The following is a 20,514-nucleotide window of genomic DNA, read 5'->3' as shown; positions in this document are numbered from 1 at the left end:
GGGAACCCCCCCCACCCCACCCCCCCGTGCATAATTTTATGCACTGGGCCCCTAGTTGCTATTATAAAAAGACAAGATGTAATTGCTGCTAAGGATGTGGAGGAAAGGGATTACTTGTGCATTGTTGGTGATAATGTAAATTGGTGTAGCCTCTATAAAATACAGTATGGAAGCTCCTCAAGAAATGAGAAAATAGAACTACCTTATTATCTAGCAAGTCAACTTTTGGCTATATATCTAAAGAAAATGAAATTACAATGCTGAAGAGATATCTGCACACATACTTATGGCAATATTATATGTAATATGCAAGATATGGAAACAATCTAAGTGTCTATTGACAAATGAATGAAAAAAATATGATATACAGAATATTTAAAATGTGACACACACACACACACACACACACACACACACACACAAAATAGAACTATTCAGCCACAGAAATGAAGGAAATCCTGCTATTTGCAACAGAATAGATGGACCTTGTGGGAATTATGCTAAGTGAAATAAATCAGATAAAGACAAACACTGTATGATATCACTGATATATGGAATATAAACAAAACAAACTCACGAAAAAAAAAAAAAGGCAAATTCGTGATTGCCAGAGGTGGGGGTGGGCTGGGAAATTGGGTGAAAGTGGTTCAAAGTTATAAACATTCAGGTCATAATGAAGTACTGTTGATGTTATGTACAACATGATAAATGAAGTTAATAATGCTGTATAGTATTGAAATGGGAAACTTGGACTGGAAATGCACGGTGTTCCCTTGAGCAGCATGGTTCCTGTGCTCTTTTCTGGTGGAGTCAAAGAATGAAACCAAGGAGGAAAAGTGGTACAGCAAAGGTGGAAATTTATTGAGAAACAAGCACAGACTCCCATGTGGGGAGAGGGAAAGAGTTCCAGTGAGTCCTTTTTTCCTAAGGTTTATAAAGGCTGCAGATCTTTGTGCCTTGATATCCTCTCTGATTGGTCACTATCCCCTCTGATTTGAAATCCAGAGCTCAAAGGTCAACCTAACATGGAACAAGTGAGGCTCTCCTCCCCTCCTTCCTTATTGTTTCCCTATTCCCTCTGGGCTTTCTTCTTTGCTTTTTAAATGAGAGGGATCCTTCCCTTTATTCTATAAATTTATACCTTCTGCAGCTCCCAGTTCACTTATTCTATGGAAATGTGCCTTCTGCTGTTTCCAGCTCCCATATTCTATGGAAATGTACCATTTGCAGCTCTGTAGCCCTGTGCTTTTTCCATGGACCCCTTAATTACTCAAATTTCCTAAACCTGCCTATTTCACCCCTAAAAACTCCTATTTTACCCCTAAGAACTCCTTTCAGTACAGTTTAAAGTTATAAAGAGAGTAGTTCCTAGAAGTTCTCATAACAAGGAAAAACAAAGTTTTTTTTTAAGTATATGAGGTGATGGATGCTAACTACTTATTTTGGTAATCATCTCATAATATATGTATATCAAATCATTATGCCATACACCCTAAACTTGTAATAGTGTTGTATGTCAATTATATCAATAAAACTGGAGAAAAAAATCTTTTGCATAGAGGGATTGGCAAAATCAAAAAAGGAAAAGATAAAACAAACACTGGATAGCACTAAACACATTCTGCTATTGACCTTATATTTGATACATTCTTTTAGTGGCAATATGGGTGTGGGGCACAGGTTCTTACCTCCTGTTGCACAGAGCTCTGTCCATTTGCCCATCAAATACCATGATTAATTTTATTTATTTATTTTTTATCCTTCCAGCTGAATCCTTCAAGGAATTTGCTGAATTACTCAATGAAGTTGAAAATGAAAGGATGATGATGGTAGGTCACTGCCCCTGGACCTGACATCTAGATCATTGCTTATATTGGGGATTTTTCCTGTCTTCTCTGGTTAGATGGATGCTCTGTTGTTTTGGTTTTTGTCTCATGGCTTCCTGGTACTATAAAGACAGTTAGAAAATAGATATGGTTATACTATCTTAAGCTCTCACCCTGAGAGTTTAGCATCTTAGGTAAAGAGAAATTAGTGTGGAAATGCTATTCCTATTCATTTCAGTGAGAAAGTATTTCAGAGGACACTAAACTGGACTGTTGAATAAGTTCACCAAAATTGTGGTCCTTTTGCTCTTAAGCAAATTATCCGTTTATTTCTGTCTCTGCTTCCAGAAATAATATGGGCTTTATTTACATACTAGAGGCCCGATACATGAAATTTATGCAAAGGGCTGGGCCCTTGCAGCCCAGCTTCCTCTGGAAGGTCATCCTGAAGGTCATTCGGCTGCCTGGTCTAATTAACATATTACATTTTTATTATTATAGATGATTGATTAAGTCAAATCTATTATGAAAACATTTCTTACATTTAAAGTTTAATTAAAATAACTTTAATAGTTACAGCAATTTTAGTTTTACAAGAAAGTACAGAGGGATTTCATACACTTCCTATAGCCTCCTACCCCTTACCACACACAGTTTCTCCTATTTTTAACATCTTGCAAGTATTATACAGTTGTTTCAATTAATGAGCCAATATTAACATAATATTATTAACTGAAGTCCATAGTTTACATTAAATTTACTCTTTGTCTCTTTGTGTTGAAAATTCTATGGGTTTTGACAAATGAGTAACAACATGAATTCACCAATAAAGTATCATCATACAGAATGTTTTTACAAACCTAAAATGCCCATGTTCTTAACTTAGTCATCCCTTTCTCCTTCCCTTGTATAAGAACACTTGGCAAACATTGATCTTTCCTTTTACTGTGTTTTATCTTTTTTAGAATGTCATATCATTGGAGTCATACAGTATGAAACCTTTTGAGATATGCTTCTTTAACTTAGCAATATTCATTTAAAGATTGTTCATGTCTTCATATTTTCATTGCTTGGTAACTCATTTCCTTTTATCACTGATATATATTCCATTATAGGGAAGTACTATAGTTGCTTTATATTTTCACCTATTGAAGGACATCCTGATTGCTTAGAATTTTGGCATTTACGAATAAAGGTGCAATAAACGTGTGCAGATTTTTGTGCTATAAATTTTCAACTCTTTTGGATAAATTTCAAAGAATGAATTTGCCAGATTTTATGACAGTAGCAAGGCTAGTTTTGTAAGAAATGACAAACTTTCAAAATGACTGTAGCATTTGAATGTCCACTAGCATTGAATGAGGGTTCTTGTTGCTCCACATTCTTGCCAGATTTGATGCTATCAGGTATTTTGAATTTTACCCTTTGAACACATTGCAGACTGATCATAAGAATTCTCTGGTTTTCTGTTCTAAGGCTTGTGGCCAATCATGAGAATTCTTTAAAAAGATATACTAATAAGCTTGTAAGAACATGTAATAAATAATGCAATAGTATTTAATTTTAGAGCGTGCCATTAACATTTATGTAAAACAATTTTTGTACTCGTTCAATAGAAATTTTTCTGGCCACTGGGTAAAGCTAGCAATAAAACTACTGGTCTGCAATGTGTTTAATTGGTGTATAGTGAGATCTCATTGCTAGTGTAATTTGTATTTTCCTGCTGATGTATGATGTAGAGCATCTTTTCATATGCTTATTTGATATATGTAGATCATCTTTGGTAAGGTGTGTTTGTTCAGGTCTTTTGCTCATTTCTTCCTTTGGTTGTTGGAACTTTGTGGAGGACAACAAAGAATTTTACCTTCTCTTTCCCTCATAGGGTGTCTTCCTATTGACAGACCATTTTGTTAAGCCCATTTATTCAGATATCAAGAGTTCTTTAATCTGTAATCACTCTTCCTTTTCAACTTGTGGTACTGGCTTCTCAGAATACTGTTGTCATTTCATCTAGGCTTCTAGAGATGTAGCATTGAAGGCAGAGCTTGGAGGTAAGAGAATTAGAGACTGTTAGGGTCTAATAATGGCTGTTCCACTAATTTACTTGTTAACTTTAGATTTATCACATATTTCCCTGAGTCTCTCCTTCTTTATATGTAAAATGATGAAAATGATCTTCAACTTTAAAAGTTGTTTTAAATACTCCAAATATAATGAATACTTAAGTGATTTATTAATATAAAAAAACACTGATTATGTGTGTTGTGTTTAGTTACCTTTTGTTGCTCCCATGATTTTGCTTATGGAAATTTCACTTGGAAAATTTCTTAGTTCAAAATATTTGCTTCTAAGGGTACTGAAAGGCCATTATGGGTAGTTTTATTGGAATCTGGTATCTGACTTACTAACTAATCCACACTCTACTAAATATTTTTTTTCCTGCCTGAAGAGTTTATGGACTGCTGCCAAAGTTGATCTTATGGCCATTTACCCCCATTTTATTCAAATACTATTAGAAAAAGCTCAACTGTGCTCTCTTTGGCTCTTGATCTCTTTTATTTACCCAATTACAAAGCTCTCAAATATTGAAGTAGGATTCATCTTTTGAGATGATGTTTTTCTCACCTCTCTTGCTGGCTGTTTGCCAAATGAGTGACTCATTTTCTTCTGTCTTAAATTATGTTGCGCCTTTTTGTCTCTATAACTCTTCAGTTATGTACTAAGTGTTGGCTCCCCATTTCCCATTTACCAGTAATTTCATGAATGCCGTGAAGGTTAGGCTCAATGAGGGCCTTTCACAATATGCCAGAAATTCATTTCTTAACTGCACCTCTTCTGTTTCTTGGACTCCAATACCCCAGTATGGATAATGTGGGAGATGTTAATAAGCTTTTTAAAATCAATTTTGATCCTTTCTTTAAGAAGAGACCAAAAGAAGCTTTAGAAGAACAAATAGGAAGTTCAAAGTCTTAGCATGTGACAATTGCAAATGTTCTAATCACTCTCAGGAATGAATTTAAATTGTGGAAAGAACTATGGACAGAAGAAATGAAAAGGAGCATCCCAGCTGTGATTTCTTAAACAGTACCCTAGGGGAGGTTGTAGTACCTTAGAAGGTGACCTTTAGCAGTCTGAATGACAGACTTCCTGTATGGTTAAAGATAGGAGGTTTGCCTAAATGCCTTTATGACTCTGAAGGGCACTTTATAGGCAGTGTGCAAGGTCTGTCTTTGAGGACTGTCAAGCATAACTTAAAATGGCCCATGATATTTAAAACAGTCTGTCCTACATGCCTTCTTTTGGTAATTGGTTAACCATCCAAGATTCCTAAACAGTTTTGCACTACTGGATTGAATACCATCTCTATCTTGCTAAATGCCCTATCTAGTGTTAATATGTGCTTCATTCAATAGAAACCTGATTAGTTATACTCACTAATACGTTTAACATATCACTTATTATTCTGGGGATTCTACTCTTAGATAACAGGTAGGAACTTTTCTCCTAGAGAGCTCACAAAATGGATGCAGTGATCACAAAGGGGAATAAGGGACAGCGTTTATGAATTGTTGCTAGATTTCTTCTTTTTAAAATTAATTTATTTTCTAATTACAGTTGATAGAGAATAAGTAGTTGCTATAATTTTAAGTTATTTAAGGATAAAACAGAATGAAAAAGAAAACAGAAACAAGCTTCAGTGTGACCTTTTCATACATCTCTAGCTCTGTGTTTTGGCAGAAAGTAGCAAAATAACCAGTTAGTGTCAAAGAGATGAAGAGGTTCAGAGTATCTATTTGTTTTGTAGGAGACTGTCAGCAATATTGCCAATGTGATTAAGGGAAAACTATAGACTCCAATTTTGGTGAATCATGCACTACTTTCTAGACTGAGACAGGCCAAACATATAAAAGGGGTTGATATGACACTTGCTTATGCAACAAAATGCCTCTTGGAACATAAAAAAACAAAAACAAAAAACAACAACAACAAAAAAACAACTACCTGAATTCCTATCAATACATATGCCAGGGCTCACCTGAATGAATACTCATATAGCAGCTTGACACATGCTACTCTCTTTAGAAGTGGCCAGTCTCACAGTATCAATTCTTCTGTACTCTGTTGTTTCCATGCAGTAACAAATCCATCATATTCAAGGTAGGGGACAGAGACCTAACCTCACAATGAGAGGAGTGTCACAAAATATTTTGGCCATGTTTTCAAACCTCTACATAGTTCAAAAAATGACTCCCTGCACTGAATCTGACACCAAGACTTAATTTGTTTCCATGTGGGCATACAAAGTTAATAGCACATAATCCATAATCCACAGAAGTATAGAGCATGTGGGGCAAGAGTGACAGCCTGGTACTTTTAGTCGAACAATTCCTGTTTTTAATAAAAAATCACTGGTGTCTTTATTTTTTGTACCAGAGCAGCTAGTAGAGCTCTTTGATTGGATAAAAGTTTGTCCATTTAATTGTACCTTGACTTATACCTGGATATAAAACAGGAGATCCAAAGTACCTGTAGTGAAGCATCCATCTTATATAAAAACTGCTGTTTGAAATTTAAAAATATATATATTTTATTGATTTTTTACAGAGAGGAAGGGAGAGATAGAGAGTAGATGAGAGAGAATCATTGACCAGCTGCCTCTTGCACACCCCCTACCGGGGATGTACCCACAACCAATGTACATGCCCCTGACTGGAATCGAACCTGGGACCTTCAGTCCGCAGACTGACGCTCTACAGCTGAGCCAAACCGCTTTCGGCTGCCGTTTGAAATTTTAACCCTGCTATTTTGGCTTTTGTAAACTTGCTTAAATAATAAGGAAAATAAGACTACTCCCATTCCAGAGAGGCCATAAATCTTCCCTGGATGGAGTTTTCCGTGCTGGTGCCAGGCCAGGTCTTTGGTTGAGGTCTCAAAGCCCCAGCACATAGGGCTCTTTAAGAACTTGCAAATAGGTTCAGACAAACCCTTATTTTGGAGACAAAGAGCTAGAAGAAATATAACTAGCTTCCTTTATGCTTCTTTGCCCAGAATTTGAAAGGCACTTTTCTCTGGGTCTGCGTGTAATAGTAATAAAGTGTGACTCCATTTCTCTAAGCATTGCTTAGTTTTTTTCTGGGTTTCTGCAAAATTAATGATTCCCTGAAACACTGGGAAATCAACTATGGTTGGCCTTTTTGGCCTCTGCTGTGTGGGCTGGGTTTGGGGCCCTGGGGCGCAGGATAGGCCTCCAGGATGCACCACTCTGCTGATTTAGCAGAATTGAATGGGGAGGTAGAGAGGTGGGGGGGTGGGAGGCGTGCTCTGGGTGTTCCCAGACCTCAGCCTAGGATTCAGCCAGCATTTGGAGAGAGTGGATGAACACTTCTGGACCTGTCAACAGAATCAGTACGGTAGGGGCCCCAGTCTCATTCAGACCCACTCCCAATGAGTGAAAGGGGGAGCTTGATCACCTCTCTGAAAGTCATACAGCTTTCTCAGGCAATTGATTAGGAATCATATGGACTGTTTAAACTCTGAGTAAATATCTGGTATAAGTAAAAAACTTGGGACTGTCTGGTATACAAATGTTAGTGTGAGAATCTGCGTAAAAGCCAAAGCTACTTTGATTTATTCTATACTTCTGTTGACTTGTCTGGTTAAAACATTGATTTATTAAAGGTTGAACTCTGTGACAGACTGCCAAGGTCTCAAGCAGCTGCTGGGATTCCTTTTTCCCCCCTGATACATTTGCTATCATGGAGGGAATTAGCCCACTTAGCTAGAGGAATTTATCTCTTTTTTTGTACAGTAGAGAACTTTTAATTTGCTCTTCCCTGATTTGTGTTTTTACTGTATTAGGTTAAAATTTTAAAATTCTAAGCTTAATTTAGAGGTATAAGAGTTGTAAAGGTTGCAACCCAGAGAAGTTTAAACAAAGGCTAGACCACTACCCTTTTCTCCCTTACTCAACTTTATGGGGTTAAGATTAGTACATTTTCTCATGGCCTGTGTAGGGAGAGAGAAAAGGACTGCTGAATTTTTATGGCTTTCCTGGGTAAACTGCTTTGTGGGCTGCGTTTTCAGCCCTTTTATCAAGCAGAGAATCATGTGGTTGTGAGACGTGCCACCTCCCTGCTCTTCCTGATGGATTTACAGTGGGTCTCTGTCAGCAACAGCACCAGCTCTGACTAGAGGGGAGGCTGCCTGCGGAGACTATCTGCGTGGCCCTGGGCATGAAGCCAGATTTGGCACCAGCAATCTCTCGAAGAGGGCACTTTGAGGGTGGTTTAGGAGTAGGGGAAGAGGAGAGCCGAGGGCTGCTCCAGAGCAGGTGTGAGATAGGATAGAGGCAGTGGAATTCAATCTCAGCCTGCTGAGATAGAGGAGCCCTAGGCTGAGGATAGTTGGAGAAATGAAAGGTAGTAAGAATGTGTCCTTGAGTGTAAAAAGCCTGAATATACAGGATCTCAGACCATTTGTCTTGTTTCTCCTGCTACAGAGTAAATGGCTAATGCAGAAAGGGAAATAAGGGAGAAAGTTTTTGTTGATTTGTGCTGGCTGGTTTCTTCAAGGCCACAGCTTTTACAAAGCATAATAAATCTTTCTCTGCCCCTATTTTGTCCTCTTTAACACTTCCAATACTAAATTAAATCAATACAATATACTTGAAATTGCATAAGGAAGAATGTAGCAGTTTTTACTAGACATGTTTTAATTTACCTGCTCTTAGTTTTATTACAGGAGGAAGGTCTCTTATACTTTGTTAAAGTATATTTTCTTGAAAGTAAAAGTACATTTAAATATATTCATATGTTAATCTAAGAAATGCTGGCTGTTTACTTTTTGGTAATCATTAAAGGATGGAGGTTTCTAAGAATAAGGAATTACTGAATAGAAGGTTTGAGACATGGTTATGCATTTTTAAAGGACAAAGAAAAAAGGTTTAAAGGCTAATTTGAAAATGTGAAATGTATAAAGGAAAAGAGAAATGTTAAAAATAAATCCAACTAGTATTACCATAATCATCTATTCATAAACCCTGTCTACTCTGGTTATATATCTTGTATGTCTTGTTTGGCTTGCCATTTTCAGTTATTTATTAAGATCTTCCTAGAGGACATAACCTGGTCTTTCCCTTGATCCTGACAGCATCTGTAACTAGATTAAAGATCTTTTCTTTCAGGAGACCCTCCATGCTTTCAGTCCACAAGAAATTTCCCTGCACACCCTTGTCATCCTCTGCCTTCTTTTCCAGTCTAAGAGTCATTTTCTCCACAGGTCCGACCCCAGCCTCTGGGAGGGAGGACTGCTACAGCGGTAGTCTGTAGTTTTCTCCAGATCTCCCACTGTTTCCATTCTCCCCTCTGTAGGAATTGTCTTCCTCTGCTTCACAATAGGAAAGTGAGACAAGCAACGGACCCTGGGATTTGTGAAAGTGGCTGGGGATGAAGCTAGTAAAGTTTCCCATTTTCAAATGTGCTGCAAGATTTCAGGACTACAAGAGCAGCTCAGGACTTTCAGACTCTCCCAGAGAGGAGGAGTCTGACTGAGGGACTGGCCGGGACCCTGTTGGGTTAGGAGCACTGGAGGCTGCATATTGAACTTATAGACTGCGGTTTGCTGGGCAGAGGTCCTAGACCAGTTGTTAGGGGTTAAGCTGCCTGTGTGCAGCAAACAACTTTCTCCCATGCCAGAATACATTTTAGGGAAATTGGACAGACTGTGTTTGTAGCTAGAAAGAAAAACTGGCCATCATACACAGCCCTGACAGTGGCCTGCAGAAAACTGTGTATAGTCCTACCATGTATCATATTTGGTAGCAGAAGATTTGGCTTCCAGACGAAGCCGCAGGAGCAGTGTTTTACTTCATTATGTAAATATATTAACCTTTCATTCTCTTGCAGATTTGAATATAGTTGCCAAAAGGACAGGTGCCCAAATGGGCAAAAAAAAAAAAAAAATTACCTATCAGGCTTTGGTCTCTATTGAGAGACAGTTGGCAGCCTGTATACTGCCTTGGAGGCCTATGTGACCATGCCCATGTCAGGGTTAGTACAGACCTCAACTTTAGGAAACTGGGGGAGGCCTATTTGGAACAGAGGAAAGTAGTGAGTACCAGCCTTCTGTTACAGGAATTACAGACACCGTGAGGTCCTGTGAAATGTGAGACCTTTGAAGGGATAAAGCTCCCTTTGTCTGTTCTGAGAGGGCATGTCACCCCACACAGAGACCATATATAATTTAAGGACAAGTCAAGAGGGAGAACCCTACTACAGGGACAGTTGTGACTATTTTGGTACAGATACATTTTAAATTTCTTCTTGTCATTTAAAGGCAGTTACTGTTTTGTTATCATACATTTAGAAAAATATTACTCTAAAGAGTCCATAGAAAGGACTGGCAAGGAAAATCAGAAAATCTTAAAGCAGGTCAGTATATTTATCACCTTATATAATTCCTCTGAAATTTGGCAATACTTAATAAATAAATCATGGCAATTCATTTCTTTGCATAAATTCAATAAGACTGGTTTCCAATTATGGTTTTAGTCATTGAGAACTTTGATTGGAGTATCATGTTTTAAAGACCCCTGTCTGGACTCTGAAGACTTGAAGCCAATATAAGTCCCATAAAGAAAGTCTGGTATCCTGCTTGGTAGCCCTGAAAATAGCTGATGTTGGAGCATCAGGCCCTTGCCTTACCATTTCTGGCGGTTGATCAGAGTAGAAGGGGAGCAATAAGGCCACCTTTGTGTCCCTGCGGAAACACCATGCACTCTAGGCCACAACGAGTAGGAGGGCTGCTGAGATGGGCCTTGAAGCCTAGGGCGCAGGCCTGAGTAGAGTCCCTGCAGGTGAGGGATTCACCTATCTCAGCAGATACTGCTGGCAAGCCTGATGGCAACTTGGATGGCTTCGTTTCCTGGTCCAATGGGGGCACATTAAGATTCAATCATGAAATTCTGGCAAGGATGGTCAGTTACCATTCTTATTCTGTTTATGCAAACAATCAGGCCAAATTGAGTGTAATAAATAAACTAGTCTTGATTTGGCTCTTTTGATAAACAGAAAGATAATTTTAAGGAGAAACATTTTTTATTTCAATAGAAGTTATTAAAACCAAAAAAATGTTTTTTCTTCCAAAAGACCATTTGTTACAGTTTGTCTCTGCCAGGTCACAAGCCCACCTCCTTCTATGCCCAGGCCTCATCGTTCCTCTGATAGACAGTAAGGATATATTGGCTCTGAAAGAAAACTCTGCCCTTCTTCAGCATGGAAGTAGCCAGAAAAACACCACCAATGTCCATTTTCCCTGAAAGAATTCAGAGCAAGGATCCTGAGGCTAACAAATGAAACTAAGTCTTTCCACCTCTACGTATGTAAGACAAGGGGTATAGCCAAAGGGGTTCTCACCCAAAGTCTCGGCCCCTAAAAAGGACAGTAGCCTACTTAAAAAAAACAAACAAACAAAAAAACAAAAAAAAACAACAAAAAAAAAAACTTGATCCCATTGCATCTAGATAGCCTGCCTGCCTCTGAGCAGGAGAAGCCACTGTTATACTTGTCAAGGAAGCAGACGAAGCCACCTAAAACAAGTAAGGCCTCTATAGATTCTAGTGACTCTTCCAGACGATGATCTACCCACCTCACCAGCTTACACAGAAACCCAATCTAGAAAAGCTGAAAACCATAACCAATCTTTACTCAAGTTCTTACAGGTTTTAAAGTCCACTCAGAAAGCAGTCCAGAAGCATATCTGAGACACTCTTCCTGTACAAACTCTGATCTGGTTCATCTCTTCTACCCTGGTGACAGTTTAGGTAAAGAAATTTGCCACCCAAGGACTGACCCTACCTGGAAAGGACCATCCCCACAGCAGTTATGGTCATCGGGATCCTGAGTGGCTTCATCCCACCTGGCTTAAGACAGCCCAGGCAAAATAGAGAGTCCAGTACTCTTTATGCCCTCTAGAGATTATTCCTGGCCCTCATTCCTGGCCCTCATTTTATAAACAGGCCCACTAATTTTATTTGGCAGAAAATTAATTCTATCAAACTCATAGTACTCAATGGTCAATATAACTCTGACCCCAATAATGACCCAAAAGAGTCAATGATTTGACTCATGTGGGGAATGGAAGCAACCATCTTATAAAAAACAAAAACAAAAAACCTGCTGTTTGAAACTTTAATCCTGCTATTTTGGCTTCTGTAAACACTTGCTTGCTTAAATAACAAGAAAAATAAGACTACTCTCATTCCAGAGAGACCATAAACCTTCCCCAGATGAAGTTATCAGTGCTAGTGCCAGGCCAAGCCTTTGGTTGAGGTCTCAAAGCCCCAGCACATAGGGCTCTTTAAGAACTTGCAAAGGGGACTGGAAAAATCCTTTATTTGGAGACAAAGAGCTAGAAAAAATATAAATAGGGAAGCTTCCTCCATGTTTCTTTGCCCACAATTTGCAAGGCATTTTTTCTCTGGGCCTACGCTTAATAATAATAAAATGTGATTCCATTTCTCTAAGCATTGCTTGGTTTTTCTCCAGTTTTCTACAACAGTAAGACCTGGATAAATGTATATACAAAACCCCAATTTGCCATGCTTTTTAGTGGTAGTTTAAAAATTGCTTCTTAGTTTGGAAAATACAGGACTGGTCAAAATTGGCTTTTGACTGTCTTCTATTTTTCTTATTTTGTCTTACTGATACTTTATGTCTTATCTGATAAGAAAGCCAGTCTCTCATTTCCACATCTTTTAGTAGATCAAAATTAATGCAACGCATCCTAAAATTCAGCCCTTCAGATGCATTTGCTAAAGTCCTTCAATAAACTGCAAATAATTCACACCACTGAAGAAACAAACCCCACTTGCTTCCTTGGGCAGATGCCATATACCAAGAGGTTTACATAAAGACAAAGTTTTATATATCTCTCTCTGCCAATTTAATAAGCGATCTGGTTTAGAGATGATGTTTTTATATCTCTAGAACATATCAATGCCAATATTTTAGTACCTGGGCAGTCTGTTTCTATCAGCTTCTGAACATCTATAATAAGGTAATTGGGAGGCCTGGTCTAGTGTTGTGTGTTGCTTTTAATAATATTCAAAATTCTGAAGGAAATTTTCTGGTTTTATGACATACTAGAAGGAGACTAGAACAATTTATCCTGAAGCTATTATTGCTAACTCATTTGCCTCCCATGAAGTGGTTTGTGCTTGGTGCAATTGGCCTTTTCATGTATTTTTCATTCTCTTTCTTTTCTACTTACAGCACATACTTAAGGCCTCATTTGTGTATTTCTGGACATGACTCTGGATATATATATTTTTAATTTCTTATTGTTTAAAATATTACACATGTCTGCTTCCCCCCCCGCCCCCATTGACCTCTTGCCAACCATTCCCACTTCCCAGCACATGCTCTCATTTCCCTACCCTCTGTGTCCATATGTTATGCTTATATGCATGCAAACTACTCCTTTGGTTGTTTTCTTAACCTTCCCCCTACCTTTCCTCTAAGGTTGGACAGTCTGTTCGATGCTTCTATGTCTCTGGATCTATCTTTGTTCATTAGTTTATGTTCATTATATTCCACAAATAAATGAGATCATGTGATATTTATCTTTGACCAGCTTATTTTGCTTAGAATAATGTTCTACAGGTCCATCTATGCTGTTGCAGATGGTAAGAGTTCCTTCATTTTTAGAGGAACATAATATTCCACTGCTTTATATGCCACCGTTTTTTAATCCATTTATCTGCTGATGGGCACTTAGGCTGTTTTCAAACCTTAGCTATTGTAAATTGTGCTGCTATGAATACAGGGGTGCACATATTCTTTCTGATTGGTGTTTCTGGTTTCTTGTGATATGTTTCTAGAAGTGGGATTACTGGGTCAAATGGCAGTTCCATTTTTAGTTTTTTGAGGAAACTCCATACTGTTTTCCATAGTGGTTGTACCAGTCTGTATTCCCACCAGCAGTGCATGAGGGTTTCTTTAAAAAAAAAAATTAAAAAATTATTGATTAAAGTATCACATATTTGTCCTCATACCCCCATTCCCATCCCAAACCCCTCCCCATGCATGCCCCCACCCGCTATTGTCTGTGACCACTCATTTGGCTCATATGCATGCACACAAGTCCTTTGGTTGATCTCTGCCCCTTATTCCCACCCTCCCCTACCTTCCCTCTGAGGTCCGACAATCTGATCTATGGTTCCTTGTCTCCGGGTCTGTTCTTCTTCATCAGTCTATGTTGTTCATGATTTCCCCTGTATGAGTGAGATTATGTGCTACTAGAAATACACCTATAAGAACCGAAAATGAGACAGCAATAATGGTTATGCTGAGAGGCAAATGAATGAGTCTGTAGTGAGTTTCTTTCTGGGCCAACAGTTTTTTTGAGTACCAATTTCAATGTCAAATAGTTCCTTATGTGTACATGTCAGCAATGATATTTTAGTTCTGGGTGGTGGACAAATAGTGGTAATGCAAGTGTGACCCTCTCTAGTTTGGTCATGGGCAACCTGCAGTGACGCACAGCTGCTAACTGCTAGTATGACAAGGCATCATCAGCATCTTCCATCTCTGGACTGTTTATCATTTGTCTTCATGGCTGGAGTAGTCCTGTCAATTCTTCTCTGTTGCAGGAATCCACATGGTCTTGGAGTTGTTTTCTGGAAATATACAAACACATTCTCCACTAAAAGTTAATAAAGGAATATTTTCTATAAATTTGACTTGCGATCCTTTTTCATTTTTTGCCCAAAAGATTTTCCTTTGGCTTGTTTTGACACCTTGTGTGTTTTTCATGGGTGTCTTGCTGATAGCATTACAAATGAAAGTTAATTTTCTAAAGTAAAAATTTTCTAGATGTAATTTATTTACAGGATATTTTTCTTTACATGATATTCTTCTACTTACCCCCCCTTTTTATTTAAATATTGGGAGGCTTTTGAAAATTTTATAATGTAGTCTTGATAGCTTTTAAATTTTAATTTTTGCATTAAAATATGACTGCTTTAGGTTCATTACATGTTACACAATTTTACCCTGAGATGAACTATGAATACAAATTTTAGTTAACACTTTAGGAACAGCTTTTTGTCCAGTACAATTAATGTTTCTAGAATATTTGTTTATTTCAATTAGCCAATTTAAATTAGCCTAAAAACTTGACTACTACTTTACTGTCAAATTTAATACTCTATCAACAATCTTATTTTACCCTGTAAATATTTGTGGAAAGGATTATTTGCATTCTTGTGTAGTCCCTGAGCATTCCTGGTGTTAGCCTGGATTTAGATATCAAAAACCCACTTCCCCACACCATGGAAAGACAAGTCTTGTTGCAGTGAGAGAGCAGCTGTTGTCAGCCAAGTCTCCACAAATAAGTGAGATCATGTGATATTTATCTTTCTCTGACTGGCTTATTTTACTTAGAATAATATTCTACAGGTCCATCTATGCTGTTGCAGATGGGAAGAGTTCCTTCATTTTTGGAGTAGCATACTATTCCACTGTTTAGATATACCACCGTTTTTTAATCCTGTTACCTGGGTCCTGATTTGAGCTGGGCATGGGAAGCTAAGCAGCCATGGGGGCAGGATACCTCCCTCAGAAGGAGTGAGGTTTCAGGCCCCTGCAAAGTTGGCAGTGAGGGTCTGTGCCCCACCTCTCTTGACCCCCAAGTTCTCTGTGACTATGCCTGTCTTATGTTGTTCCTTCCCTGAGGAATCTTACCCATCTTTGGCTAACCAGCCATCCTCTGGGGCCAAGCAGAGTGATGTGAGGTTCAGTTCTGTCTCCTTGGTAGCCTATGCCCCCGTGGCCTCCACACCTAGCACCTGCCTTGGGATCAACCACCTGCTGGAGGGGCCCCAGCACTGATCACATATCTTGGGGAACCCGGGTTTCTTCTCCAGGGAGGGCCCAGCTCACCCCACTGGGCGAGAGATAGATCCAGGGCACCAGTCATCATGGGGCTTCAACCTTGGCATGAAGAGAAAGCTCAGGCAACAGCTGTGGGCAATTGGATTATGAGTAGAGGGTCCCTCTTGGCTAAAAGGGCAAGAGGGGCCAATATAGAATGCTCGGGTGCCTTTCCAAGTGCCAAGTGCATGAGGGTTTCTGTTTCTCTACATTCTCATCAGCACTTGTAGTTTGTTGATTTATTTGAATATTTTCCAATTAAAATATCTGATCATACTATTGGTAAAATTACAGAGAAATGCCTTCAATATTCCTGCTCTCATTTCCTCTCAAAGGATTTGATTTTAAGAGACCATTATAGGAAAATGACAGCAACAAAACCCAGACTCTGCACACTGGTTAACATTTTGCAGTATGGTGTATTACAAAGAAATGCTCTAGTAACAAGGAATCTTGTACTGATTTTGCTAAACTAAAAATTGTTTTGTATGTTTTTTCCTTTTTCTTTAGGTACACAATGCTAGTGACTTGCTGATCAAACCCCTGGAAAGTTTTCGGAAGGAACAAATAGGCTTCACCAAGGTACATTTACTTTATATACATAACATGTATTTTTTTTTTAACAGAACTTGAATAGTTGTTAGGCAACCACTTTTCAGTTTTCTTGGGTGAGAAGAGTTTATCTCGATAAGAAAACTCATGATCAAATCATGAGAAAATTAATTAGCTTCTGGCTATGCCTTCAACTAGTTATGTGTCTCTGGACAAGACACTTCTCCTTTGGGAGTTTTAGGTTCTCCATCTGGCAAATGAGTTTGATAATAATAATAGCTATTGTTTAAAGACTACTTATCCTGCCTTCTGTGGCTCAGTGGTTGACCATCGACCTATGAACCAAGTAGGTCATGATTCCCAGTCAGGGCACATGCCCAGGTTGCGGTCTTGATCCCCAGTAGGGGGCATGCAGGAGGCAGCTGATGGATGATTTTCTCTCATTTTGATGTTTCTATCTCTCACTCTTCTTTCCTCTCTGAAATTAATAAAAAAATTATTTTTTAAAAGTGAAGACTACTTATGTACTGAGCACTAGGCTATATGCTTTATATTAATTTTCTAATTACAACAGACCTGTGAGATTCTTGTATTATCAGCAAACACATCTGAGGGTCTAAATTTTAGGACACATTTACAAATGAGGCCTAAGATTTGGACAAAGGAAAGAACATGACTAAAGTTGTATAGTTAGTAAGTGACAGGTAGCCAGGATTTAGATCTAATGATCTTTTTAGCTTCAAATCTCTCATTCCATTAAGCCAGCGTTTTTCAACCACTGTTCCGCGGCACACTAGTGTGCCGCGAGATGTTGCCTGGTGTGCCCTAGGTGCAGATAAGACAAGAATTTTATAATTTTTCACTATTTTGTTTACTTAATATTTCATAATAAAGTAATTATAAAATACTTTCTTTGTGTTTATTTGATTCCTATTCAAGAGAATTACTTTATATATAGTCAATATAGGCACAGAGTTAAAATTTTTTAACATTTTCTAATGGTGGTGTGCCTCGTGATTTTTTTCATGAAACAAGTGTGCCTTTGCCCAAAAAAGGTTGAAAAAACACTGCATTAAGCCATAATATCCAGATTTGTGCTGTCCAATATAGTTGCTGATAGCTGTGCAAATATAATAAATTAACAAATCAGTTGCTCAGTAATACCGGTCATATTTCAAGTGCTCAATAGGAACATGTGGTTAATAACCACTCAATTGGACAGCACAAATATAGAACATTTCCTTCAATGTAGAAATTTCAGTTGGACAGCTTTATGCCAGTTAATCTCAGCTTGAGTAGTTACAGAATACTGATTTCCCAGTTTCTCATAAAGGGGTAAGAATAATCATGAAATTTATTCTTATCAGCTAAGAGTAGGCCTATTTTGTGAGCTACAATATGTATGCACCATGTAATCAAGAGTGTCTACCAGAACTAAATGTAGCAACTGGACCAAGCGTCTGGCCATTTTAATAGTAAGAACACAGCATTCAGTGGTTATTATCTGGGATATTCATGACAAACAGTTTGGATAGGAAAGTAGTAAGTTATGAGAAGAAATAGCAGACTAGTAGAAGTGCTCCCATTGCTTGATGTCATCATTCAAGTTGACATGGACATTATTTGAGTGATTGGCATTCAAGCAAAGCCAGTTCTCTGGACAGCACAGCAATTCTGGATTCTACTTAGTTTATGTGGAGTCTTACTAACTTAAATACTTAATTGGACAAGTATATAATAGGAGAGAAGAATCTTTACAATCACAAGTGTGGTATGAAAATAATTAACTACTTGCTAATTGATTTGATAATTGTTACATAATACTGAATAAAAAGGATGAAGGATAGATGACATCAAAATCTTTACACACGGTTTTCATTCATTCCTGGATGGGAATAAGAAAAAGGAAAGGAAGAATTTGCTGCAGTGGTTGACCTCATGTCGTCTGAGGGGAAGGAAATGAATTTCTATTATATACTTCCTATGTCACAGGCCTGGGCTGAGGATCTTACATACACTGCCTTCCTTAATTATTACAGTAAACCTGTAGGATGTATAATATCCATTATCCCAATGAAGAAACTGAGACTCGGAAAGGTTAAATTCCTATCAGTTTTTTTTCTTTACTTTATCAGTGGGACCAACCTGTACACATACAAGGAAAGTGATCAACATTTGGTGTGAGAGTCATTTTCAAGAAACCATACAAAATTCTCCTAGTAGTAAAATTTAAGGTAGTGTAGCTTCCATTCTACCCCTCTGTTTTATTAATTTATTGTCTCTCAGTTTGAACACTCCGCAATACCTGTTGTGTGAAAGTGGACAGAATTCTTTGAACATCTCTCCTTTACAGTGCATAAGATGTTAAGTTTTCTCGGCAGAGGGTGCTAGGAGGACATTGTTGGAGGAAGGGTACTCCTGAAGTTTCTGGCTGTTGCACAGGTGGGCCAGTAGAGTGGGAGTGAGATATTTGGTGGGACTCTGGTTGCGCCACACACCTGGAATACATGGTCCCTCAGTAATTTCAAAGCCTCTGCCTGGCTTGGTGATAATCTTTTTGCAGGTCTCTACCTGAAGGGCTCCCCACCCATGCTTTCCCCCACCTTTCCTCTTTAGGTCCCCTATGTGACATATCTACTGAATAAAGGCTTATGAAAGAGCTTATACTCCATGCTTCCTTTGCCAGCCCTCATAAGCCTAGTTGTACCTTTAAGATGTTCCCACTGAAGCAGGCTGGCCCTACAAAGCTCACTTAAGTCTAGGGATTTTCCCCATCCTCTCTGTATACCTTTTCCACTGGCTGATGGTTGTCTTTTCCCCATCTGTATTCTGGAGAGTTACCTCCTTCTTACTTAGTTACTGCAGACCATTAGGCTAAGCTAACTAACTTCTCTGCTATTCAGTGGCTTAAATTATTTACCTTTTTCAGTGAGATCTAAACCCATTCCAAATTCATTCTCCCTGGGGTACCTTTCCTCAGCTTTTGGTACTGTACAGAGTTAGTTTCCATATATCTTGTATTTCCTTTTTTTTAAGTTTAGTAAATTTATAGTTTATGAATTCTTTATAGTGATTTCTATCTCTTTATTTGGCCCAGACTGATATACCCAGCATTGCTGGGTGATGGCTCCTCTGACTTTATTGATGGTGGTATGTGCTTTGTAGGACCTTATAAATATAGATGTATATTCTCATTTAAACCCAGAGAAGCCTTGTACAGTAGAGGTTATTATACCATGTTTACAAACGAAGACACCAAGATTCAGTGAGATGTAATGTTTGAAGCACTCAACCAGGAAGAGGCAGAGGTTGGATTTTATTTTATTTTATTTATTATTATTTTTTAAAATAAATCTTTATTGTTCATATTATTACAAATGTTCATTTTTTTACCCTCCATTGTTTTCCTCCACCAGGTTCCCACCCCACCCTCTGCCCTTTCCCCACCGCCCATTGTCCTCATCTATAGGTGTACGGTTTATGTTCAGTCTCTTCCCGCACCCACCACTCCCCTTTTCCCTGAGAATTGTCAGTTCATTCCCCTTCTATACCTCTGATTCTATTATATTCACCAGTTAATATTGTTCATCAGATTTTTTAATTCCATTGGTTTTTAGATTCATTTGTTGATAGTTATGTATTTGTTGTTCATAATTTTTATCTTTATTTTATTCCTCTTCATAAAGAACCCCCTTCAGCAATTCATATAATTCTGGTTTGGCAGTGATGAACTCCTTTAGCTTTTTTTAAATTTTATTTGTGAAGCTCTTTATCTGGCCTTCGATTCTGAGTGATAGCTTTGCTGGGTAGAGTATTTTTGGCTGTAGGTTCTTGCTATTCATCACTTTGAATATTTCTTGCCATTCCTGTCTGGCCTGCATGGTTTCTGTTGAGAAATCAGCTGACAATCATATGGGTGCTCCTTTATAGGTAACTACCTGCTTTGCTCTTGCTGCTTTTAATATTCTCTCTTTGTCTTTTGCTCTTGGCATTTTAATTATGATGTGTCTTGGTGTGGTCCTCTTTGGATTCCTTTTGTTAGGGGTTCTGTGCGCTTCCTGGACTTGTAAGTCTAATTCTTTCCCCAGGTGGGGGAAGTTTTCTGTCACTATTTCTTTCAGTATGTTTTCGGTATTATGCTTTCTTCTTCTGGGAACCCCATAATTCTGATGTTTGTTTGCTTGAAATTGTCCCAGAGATTTCTT

The 20,514-nt window shown here is 38.3% G+C and overlaps 1 protein-coding gene across 2 annotated transcripts in view; it reads left to right on the top strand.

The window, feature by feature from the left end:
• The window catches only part of OPHN1 (oligophrenin 1), a 333,832-nt gene that overhangs the window by 115,831 nt on the left and 197,487 nt on the right, over positions 1–20,514 (top strand). For both annotated transcript variants that reach the window (XM_036411404.2, XM_036411403.2), the window contains exons 4-5: positions 1,768–1,829; positions 16,268–16,339. In XM_036411404.2, the coding sequence (XP_036267297.1) occupies positions 1,768–1,829; positions 16,268–16,339 (134 nt within the window). The remainder of the gene's footprint in view (positions 1–1,767; positions 1,830–16,267; positions 16,340–20,514) is intronic.

Source organism: Pipistrellus kuhlii, unplaced genomic scaffold (genome assembly GCF_014108245.1).
Source record: "Pipistrellus kuhlii isolate mPipKuh1 unplaced genomic scaffold, mPipKuh1.p scaffold_m20_p_40, whole genome shotgun sequence".
Classification (NCBI taxonomy): Eukaryota; Metazoa; Chordata; class Mammalia; order Chiroptera; family Vespertilionidae; genus Pipistrellus; species Pipistrellus kuhlii.
This window is presented reverse-complemented; position numbering and strand designations above follow the sequence as displayed.